General features: G+C 38.0%; 1 protein-coding gene across 9 annotated transcripts in view; it reads left to right on the forward strand.

Annotated features, from left to right (window-relative positions):
- qkia (QKI, KH domain containing, RNA binding a) overlaps window positions 1-10,380 on the forward strand; it is a 105,109-nt gene that overhangs the window by 85,305 nt on the left and 9,424 nt on the right. For 7 of the 9 annotated variants that reach the window (XM_072548128.1, XM_072548134.1, XM_072548133.1 and 4 more), the window contains exons 5-6: window positions 6,582-6,669; window positions 9,760-10,062. In XM_072548128.1, coding sequence (XP_072404229.1) covers window positions 6,582-6,669; window positions 9,760-10,062 — 391 coding nt within the window. The remainder of the gene's footprint in view (window positions 1-6,581; window positions 6,670-9,759; window positions 10,063-10,380) is intronic. The other 2 variants (XM_072548131.1, XM_072548132.1) reach the window with 1 other exon arrangement.

Below are 10,380 nucleotides of genomic sequence, written 5' to 3' on the forward strand. Positions count from 1 at the left end.
GAGATCCCATGGGTGACCTGTTGGTTTGTCTGTAGGTTTTGTTGAAGGTGAAGATTTTCAAGAAGACATTCAAGGAGCTATGAACCTGTCCTCCAAGGTCTCTTTGTTCAGCAACACTCCCCAGGACCTTACCATTTAAGTGTATAAGTCCTGCTCTGATTTGCTTTTCCAAGATGCAGCACCTCGTGTTTATCTAAATTTAAACTCCACCTGCTGTTACTTGGTCCATTGGCCCATCCAATCAAGATCCTGTTGTAATCTGAGGTAACCACCTTTTGCTTTCCACTATATCTCAAATTTTGCTGTCATCTGCAAACTTAGGAGTTATACTAAGTTCACATCCAAATCATTTATATAAAATGATGAAAAGCAGCAGAGTCAGCACTAATCTTTGTGGCATTCCACTGGTCACAAGCCTCCAGTCTGAAAAGCAACCCTCCACCACCACCCTGTTTTCTACATTTGTGCTAGTTCTGTATCCAAGTGGCTAGGTCTCCCTGTATTCCATGAGATCTAACCTTATTAACCAGCCTCCCATGCAGATCCTTGACCAACGCCTTACTGAAGTCCATCTGCCATCATCAATCCTCTTTGTTACTTCAAAAAACTCAATCAAGTTTGTGAGACATGATTTTTCATGCACAGAGCCATGCTGACTGTCCCTAATCATCCTTGCCTTTCCAAATATATGAAAATGCTGTCATCTAACATCTGATTAGAGATATTCCCAATAATATTTTTGTGCCCTTAGCATTACAATGATTTGGGTGTTAATTTTTTTTTAGACTAATTTGAAGTGAGTCCAAGATAATAGACTTCAACTAGATGTCACTTTTAAAAACTTCATTACAAACTAGTATTTTCTTAAGGCTTGATGACAAATTTTGTCAACCTGCTTCTCTAGAATTATACCTTTGGATAAAAATATTAGAAAAAGGCAGGAGATTGGTAATAGGTAATACAACCAGTGCAGGCGCAATGGAACTGTCACAGCAATAGAATTTGGGAATTTTTTAGTATGTTAAATTGTATAAATGAAAGTTGTTGAATCTGTAGTAAACATGTAACCCCTTGATGCTTCAGTGAGCACACATTGCACCACAAAGATTGCAACCTGGTCACAGGTTTGTGCATTTAGTCAAAATTAAACAGGCAGCAGTAATTGCTTATACCTCGGTCTCTGAGGTGAAAGGAAAGTGAAGTATTCAGTATTACAACTGTATGTGTGAGGTGAGAATTTAATGAGGCTGCTTTCCCCGCTCTTTCCTATCTCCTCTCTCATCCTATTTCCTGACCCTCTAACTTTTTCAACATCATCAATATGCTTTATCTCTTTCATAGCTTTGAGAACTTAATGTTTTGAAATGTAAAAAAGGGAATTTGTACTGTGGGTGTGCACGGAGTGGTTTCTGTGTAAGAGATCAAAGTTCATTTTGGGCATTAAAGATTTTTAAAAGGCTTCCTTGCTTTAAAAGCAATGCATTGACCCAAGTATTTCCTTATTTAGAGAACTAATCTTTGCAAGAAATCTTCTGGTTTTGTACTGAAGTGTTTGCATGTGTTTTTTTGGATATTTATAGGAGTAAGCATCTGTCTCAATATTTTCTTCTTGTATGCCCAGCCTCCTGATCTAGAGATAGGGGTACTACTACTGCACTACAAAGGACTGGATATACCTGTGCCATGTACTGATAACTAATTGTTGTATCGTTATTGAATAAAGTTATTTTTGGTAAATCCATCTTTAAAACCTGCTATAGGTGTCTGGTAACTGGAAAATGTTTGTGTTCTTGATGTGAATCGCATTGACTTTAAACCTTTTATGGCAGAGACCTATATGATTGGAATAGTCTCCTCCTGTGCTATGTTGTTTCTATAGTTTTATGAATTGCACGTGTCTATTGTCACCTTCCCTGACACCAGTGAACAGGCTTGGAGCCTTTTAACCTATCTAGCCTTGTGTAACTTAACAACTGGTCCATTCAGAAACCTTTGCATTGCTAACGCTGTGTCTAATCTTGTGTTATAATTGTGTGGGGTCAACTTGATTTAGTGTCCTGGGTAACTCAATGATCACATTACTTTTCCCACAAGCTCTGAACTTAATTTTACCCTCCTTGGTTGAACCAGCAAATAAAGCTGTTCTATATTATTTGGATGATATAGCTGGCATCATTACCACATTTGAGTGTTCAACAAGGAGGCAGTCTTGGTGGTGTTTTTACAGAAGCATGTACCAGATGTTTTTGGTTGGAACAGCTGCTATATTTTACCCATCTGTTGTCTTAATCTGCTTAGTATCTGAGGAATGGATAGTGTTAACTGTTGCATATGCATGACAAAATGCACATGGCACATGTTGGTTGCAGTATGTACAAAATTATAAAGCTAGGATCTTTTATATGCAGGTGAATGTAGTCCAGGATGCATTCTGCAGGTTTTGGATTACATAATGTAGAACAAATTGGAAAAATAAGGCAGAACATGAACATGAAACAAAAGGGGGGAAGAGGAGATGCCACAAGAGGGTTCACTGGCTTTGTGTACGAATTGTGAAATTGGTTGCGTGTAAGTCATAGGACATACAGGATCCTGGGCTTTAAAAATAGCAGCATAGTGTCAAAAGGTAAAGAAATTATGGTAAACTTGTTGCTTCTACCTCTGGGCACTGCGCTTAAGAATGTAAGGGCATCAGAGAGAATGCAAAAAAGAATCAGGAGTATGATTTCAAGTATGCAAGACATCCGTTATGTGGATAGATTAGAGGAGCTGGGATTGTTCTTTGAGAAGAGACAGGAGATTTTATGGTGGGTGTTCAAAATCATTTAAGGGTCTGGACAGAGGAGATGGGAGAAACTATTTTTAGTGGCTTGGGCTGACAAGTGGCAAGTAATGTTTGTTTAGAATATCAGGCTATGTCTATCAATAGGAGGCAATCTAACCATCACACCTTCACATCCAGTGGTATAGTCATCACTAAATCCCTACTATCAACATTCTGGCTATGATTGAACTGAAACTCAACTGGACTTGGTGCACAAACACCGGCTGCTGGAGCAGGTCAGAGGTTAGGAATACTGCAGTGAATAAATCACACAACCTGACTTCCTGAAGCCTGTCCACCATCTCCAAGCCAGACATCAGGAGTGTGATGGGTAGTGTCAACATTCCAGGACAAAGCAGCCCACTTCATTGGCACCATATCCACAAACATCCACTCCCATCCCCCCCCCACTGACAGTCATCAATATGTACGATCTACAAGATGCAGTGCAGAAATTCACTTAAGATCCTCAGCACCTTTTGAACCCATGACCACCAGCAGCTTGCCACCACCACCTCAAGGACAGCTAGGAACAAGCAATAAATACTGACCAGTCAGTGACACCCACCTCCCACAAATGAATGAATAGAGAATTGAGTTGGAAGGCATTTTTTTTAAATGTCCAGATAGGAAATTTTTAAGTGGTTAGGATCTGGAATACACTCTGTAATGGAGACAAAATCAATTGTAAGGAAATTGCATTATTATCTGGAAGCCAGAGTTCCAGAGCAGGTTAAAGTGGGACAAGATGAGTTATTCTTGCAGAACACAGAATGGACTTGTGTAAGCATTTATAATTCCACTAGATTCCTGAGGAAACCAGGTCCAAGCACCAGCAATCTTGTAACATACTACTTAATACCTTCCAAAATATGATTGACATGAACTGGCAATTAGGTTAGTTCGTTTGTTTGCCAGTTGCTTTTTCTTTTGTTTTGGAGGTTAGAAGGATTGATACAAATAAGTACTCACTGTAGAAGATCTATCACTTCCATTTTACAGACCTGCTATTCCCAGTTTGCAAAATGTATATTGGCATCTATTTTCTTGGTGTTTATTTAACTTTATAACCTGCAAATTTATCAAGCTGTGTAGAGCTGTGCCACTTGCCTGTGAACAGCATCTGAACCAGAGGCTTTCTTTTGAAGATTAGCTAGCCATGTCTCCAGGCAGAATTAGCACTAATACATCTCTGAATGCCATCACATGCTGGATCAGAACATCCAGCATAAGATTGTCTATCTGGAGTGTATGGGTAAATCTAGTTTTAACATTCTCAAGCTAATGGAATTCTGAAAGCATCAGAATGGAGAGGAATATTTGCTACTAGTTGCATTTACAAGTTATAGTTCAATCAGCATTTATGAACTGTGACATTCCTGGTGTGGCTTAAAATCTACAAATGTAACTGCTAATAAACTGCATTTGCAGCACTGTATTAATTCCCCAACCCTGCCTTCACCCCCAAACAAAACTATCCACTTCCTCTTTTTTTGCAGCTGTCATCAGGAAATAAGGTAAGTCTTAGGCATTTTGCTTTCTTTTTGGGAGCATGCTATACAGGAAAAAGCTTAGGAAAGCACTGAAGTATAGTCCTTTACATTTCTTTGCCGCCGTTGTGTTAGGTAAATCTTTTTCTTTAAGTTAAAGCAGCAGGAATGTGAATAACTTCATGTTTTTAAGTCCAGAGTTTGTATTTCTTCAAGTTTCACCTATTTAGGCTCAGTTCCCTGGAAACAACTGCTACTGTGTTCCTCCAATTTTGATAAACTGGCATTTCCTTCCTCCTTCAGTGGAATGTGATTTTTAGTTTTGTGTGTTGCTGGAAAGGCATAGCAGGTCAGGCAGCACTAGAGGAGCAGGAGAAGGGCGTTTGCCTGAAACATCAATTCTCCTCGGATGCTGCCTGACCTATGCTTTTCCAGCACCACACTCTCGACTCTCTAACCTCCAGCATCTGCAGTCCTCACTTTCGCCTAGGTGATTTTAGATTTGTTTGATTACTCTGGTTTTATAGAAGTTTGAGTACCTTATTAAATATATGGCATTGTTCTTTTAAAGAAAAAACTTTGCTTTCCTCAGGGTTGGGTACACTTGGCACTTCACTCTTGCTGCCTCTGAAAAAGGTGAAGTGGTGGGTACAGTGGGCAAAGGAAAAAAATTCAGGAACGTGAAGTTTGTGAAAATTTTGTAAATTGTTAGAGAGCCTTTTTATTTTTAAATTCTTAGTATCCTGCACATGATGGACAAGCTCATGTAAAAACATTAATATATTTATGATTTGCTCTCCTGGATTTGGCCCATGTAAATGCTGTCCCTATTACACCCAGAATATGGTCAAGGGTTCCAATTTATGGTTTCCGATAAATCATTCATTAAGCTAGCAGATGAGCAGAGGATGAACTACTTGCATCCTTTACTCATCTTGGTTGCATCAAAGTTCAATTTAAAAATTCAACCTTTCCATTATGGTTATCTTTTCTCCCTGACACAAATGAACTTGTGCTTTTAACAGGAACCAATTTAACCAGGCTTTCTCGAGTTAGCAATGAATTTATTGATTACTAAACACTATTTAGTAACACAATATAGAGATTAGCAATGAGCAGAGTCCAAAAAAGTTTGTCTCCTGAATTGTTCATAAAGAACAGACGGTTGAGATTGACCTCCACTGCAACAGTCTCATTGATAGTCGAACAGGCAGTTTTGTTGTTCTTAGTTTTGCAGGTTTGTTGAAATTCTGTTGGTTTACTTCTTTTTGACTATGGCTGAATTCCACTATTCATGGTGAGCAAGAGTCCTTTGTCCTGTTTCCATTTGTCTGGCTTGCAGTGCTAGAAGTGTTAGCTACTTTGAGTCCTTTTTACATACAATGCAGTTGACGTCAGGATAGCTCTTAGATTTGTGATCTTTGCAGCATGCTAACCCTTGTGCTGGCTGACAGGCATATTCAGTCCCACTAACACTCCAATAGAGTTGAAAATAGCTTTTTAACTCTGTTATTGCATATTCTTAAGGGGAAAATCACGTGCTGCAGTTTAGGACATAATCAGAAGGTGGCTTGCTATTATGTCTGGATCTCTGATCATGAAATAACAGTCCTATCTGTTTTGACTTGCTGCCTCCTGTCCCCAAAAGGAGGGTGGTTTGAAGTTCCCTTGCTGTTTTTAGCTACAATATTCTGTGCGGGGGTTTCTTTTTCAGGCAGCTACTTAATATACATTAAGAAAATGTATTTTTCAAATTACAGCTAGCTGTCCCAAGTACTTCAGGGTCTGACCTGTGATCATGATACATGGCCTACTTAGTTTCCCATATCATTCACACAGTGGATGAATGATTGAGTGTTTAGTGTCTGTTTCTTCAAAAATAGCATCCTAGATCTGCATTGCTTTACATTTGTAGTTGATTCATTTTTTCTTTAAATTCTTAATATCAAGAAGGAATATGCTGTTTTCCACTGTTTGCATAAGGCGTTCCCTTTTCTCGCTCTTAACCCATCTGGATTTTTCTAACCTCTTTGTTTGTGTAAAAAAATTGTCTCCATAAATTCTCTCTTTGGAATCAATTCTGTTCACTAACCTTTTTTCTATATGCGACCAATTTGAATGCAATTTAAGGTTTGCGTTTCTTAATATAGAGCAAAGTTTCTAATAGTGTGGTTCTCAATTCATGAACACGGCAATCCATATACGATGCTCAGTTTGAAATCTCACTGATTCCTTTCTGTTATAATTAATGGCTGTCCTTATCACAGGCAGAGGGAGAAGACAATTTGAAGAAGATGCAACTGATGGAGCTAGCTATTCTTAATGGAACATACAGAGATGCCAATATCAAAGCACGTAAGGGACCTGCATTTTAGTTTGCAAATTATTTTCATTTATTTCATGGCATTATACTAAGTTAAGATAATGTGGACGTGCTGGTGTTGGACTGGGTTGGACAAAATAGGAAGCCACATAGCACAAGGTTTGTAGTCCAACAGGTTTATTTGAAGTCACAAGCTTATGATTTCAAATAAGCCTGTTGGACTTTAATCTGATGTTGTGTAACTTCTGACTAAGTTTGTAACCCACTGCATCACTTTGGATACTATGATTTCATCTGTCAGTGTGAAAATTTTGCATTTATGTAGTGTTGTTAATAATGTAATTTCATGAACCGGAAGGCTGAAACATTTAAAGAAAATTTGAAGCAAAGGTTTTCTGATGCGTCTAAAAAGAGAAAAATAAAGAAGTGTGACAGCTTAGGTACGGAATTCAAAGGTTTGGGGCCTGCACCTCTGAAAACCTGCCAATGGATAATTTAAAATGAAAGATTCCAGGGACCAGAATTCGAAGGCAGCAGGAATTGAGGACTAAAGCTGAACGAATAAGACCAGGGAGGGATTTGAAAGCCAGAGTGAAATGTTTACGATTGGCTTCTAATTTAAGAAACCTCTCAATGTAGGCCAGTTAACAGAAAAGGTTGAGTGGAACATTTTGTTAGCATATGAGCAGCAGAGTTTTGTTAATTTCTGAATGACAAAAACTGGGTGGGCCAAGGAACAGTCAAGTCTAGAGAGCAGGTGCATGAATGAGATTTTCTGGAGCTGAGGGAAGGATAAAGTAGAAGGTATTTGAACGTAGCAAGATACCAGGGTTATTATCTTCTCTACGCACACTGAAGTAGCTAGTGATAGTGGTTGACTCACCTAAAAAGAACAGGTGTAGGCCATTCAGCCCCTCAAGCCTGTTCTACCATTCAATGAGGTTATGGCTGATCTGTGGCCTAACTCAGTGTACCTGCCTTTGGCCCATATTTTTTAATGCTTTAGTTTAACAAACATTTATCTGTCAGATTTAAATTAACAACTGATTCACCATCCACAGTCATTGTGGAAGAGAATGCCAAACAGTTTACCACTGTGTTGAAGTGCTTCCTAACATCTTTCCTGAACAGTCTGGCTCCAATTCTCAGACTATGCCCCCAGTTCCAAATCCTTTAAATAATTTGTGTCACAATCTCCTGGACTGTAATCTTCAATGTTCTTCATATTTTGTCATAAACAACGCGTTTGGGAGAAGTAAAGGAAGGGTGATGGTGGGGATAGAGTTGGTGGGCAACTGAGAAATTTAAATGGTTCATCTATTTTTAAAAATTGGATACCTTTTAAGCTGCTGACCGTTTTCTAATGAAACGGAATAAAGCTTATTTAATGCCTTTTGGAAGTTTGCAGTTTGAGGTTGCTGATATGTGAGTAACTTTTAAGTATATAATATTTGGTGATTGTGGGGTGGCAACAAACCTCACGTAAAATTATCCAATTGTCCAAGTTAAGAGCCAGAAGAAATGGAAAGTAAATAATTCATTCTATTGACGAGTTCTGAATTTGAGTGGTCAGTTTATCTATTAAATGTTCATTAAACTTAATTGTAACTATTTTTGTCAGCATGCTAAATACTTATTTTGTGATCAGTTTTGTTTTCAGTTTAATCTTTTTGAACTGTGAAGGGATAGATTAAAATTTTCTTTTGTGAGTGGAGTATTGTCTCAATTCTTTTTTTAATCCACTTCTAAAACATTATCTTGCATTAAATCGGTCTTCTCATCTGCAATTTCATGGGTTTTCTTTCAAAATATTCACTTGCATGATTGTGCAAAAGTATGTGGCTTTGCATACTGAATACATGAATGAGATGATGCCAGTTTTATGGGACCAAACAAGCATTCAGATTCTAGAAGAGTCTGCTGTATTATGATTGCTTTTTTTTTTGAGGGATGATTGCAGTTGATTTTAGCTTGCAATTTAGATGATGGGAATTGGTCAATGGTTATTTCTTTCTAACTGCCTCTGGCCTATTTTGGTGATATATGGCATCAATGTTTATCATGCAAGCTCACTGATTTACAAGACTGGAGCTAAATACTGCATGTGCTAGAAATCTGATTTTTAAAATGTGCAGAAAATGTTGAAATTACTTATCAGATCAGGCAGCGTTTGTGGAGTGAAAAAGTATCATCGTTTCAGGTTACCAACCTTGTCAACTGGTTCCGATGAAAGGTCTTTGACCTAAAATATAACTTGTATTTCTCTACACAGTTGCTGCCTTACCTGCTGAGAATTTCCAGCATTTCTTGATTTTTATTTCCATGTTAGTTTTTTGATAGATATTTCTCAAAATAAATTCAATAGACAACTGGCATCACCTTGCATGTACATAAAAGTAGCTGTGTTTGGTAAACTTTTGTATAAGTTGTGCACCTGCTCACTTGAATGCAGCTGAAAAAGTAAAAGTTCTATACTATAGAATGTAAAAATGCCAATGCCACTGTACGTGAGAATAATTGGGGCATGCATCTGTTTATTCACTAACAGCTCATCTGAGATCTGTGGGTAATATAACATTTGAAGCTCAACTGATTGATTCAGCAAAAGATATCCACTTTAGGAATTAGAATTTGATTTGTTGAATAATGATACACGTGTTTTTGATTGAAAAAATCTGAAATGTACACATTGCTTTCATCGTACCTATATCATTCTGAAATGGACGTGTTTAAAAAGAGATTTTATAAAATGAACCTAAAGACCAGAGGATTAGGTTCACAATATGACACTCCATTCCCTGATCTCAAATGACTTGTGTTAATGGTGCTTATCATATGGCTTATTTAAACCACAGATTTATGTCTACTTTTTGCAGTGAAATTTGCTGTCTGTATCACTGTTTAGTTTGTGCTGTCTGTTTCTTTAAAAAATTTGCCTGGTGAATAGTGGTAATGGAGAAATCAGCTTGCAGTAGGGCTGCTTGTGGTGGGATGTGATCATTGCATGGACTAATTTCCTGTTTTCCTTCCCTATCATACTTTTTTTCTTTAATTCTTTCCCTCCTGTTTCCTGTTTACCATCCTTTTTTCCCCATCCTCTCAATCCCTGTTGCTTACTGCAGCTACCCTTGCCTTTTCTCTTGCAGCAACGTCACAGGGTCCACGGCTGATAACTGGACCGGCTGCACCCATGCTTCCACCAGCTGCCTTGCGTGCCTCTACGCCAGCTGGTCCTGCCATAATGAATATAATTAGGCCAATTCAGACAACTGCAGTTATGCCTAATGGAACCCCTCATCCAACTGCCTTAGTGCCATCTTCTCCAGAAGCTGGTATAATCTATACAACACCCTATGAATACCCATATGCTCTGGCACCAGCTGCCTCTCTACTGGAATATCCAATGGAGCCAAGTGGTGTTCTAGGTAAGCAAAGTCAAAAAGTAAGACTAATCAGTGTTGACATGTAAATTTAATGTTTTTCGGAAATAATTTACTAATCTTGAGCTTAAATATTGTTACTTGAAGTTAAAAGATATGGCTGTTTCCTTTTTAAAGGAGGACTGAGAATTGTAGTGTCCTTTTATACTGTGTTAAACAAGTATATTCATGTAGCCAAGTGAAAGTTATTTACATTGAACCAAAGCAAACTGATTTTGTCCATTTTTACTTAAAGTGCTTAGATTCAAAATATTAAGCAGAGTTTGCCACCACATGATTAAATTCTCTCAACTGTACTGCTTT

This window comes from Chiloscyllium punctatum, chromosome 27 (assembly GCF_047496795.1).
Source record: "Chiloscyllium punctatum isolate Juve2018m chromosome 27, sChiPun1.3, whole genome shotgun sequence".
Classification (NCBI taxonomy): domain Eukaryota; kingdom Metazoa; phylum Chordata; class Chondrichthyes; order Orectolobiformes; family Hemiscylliidae; genus Chiloscyllium; species Chiloscyllium punctatum.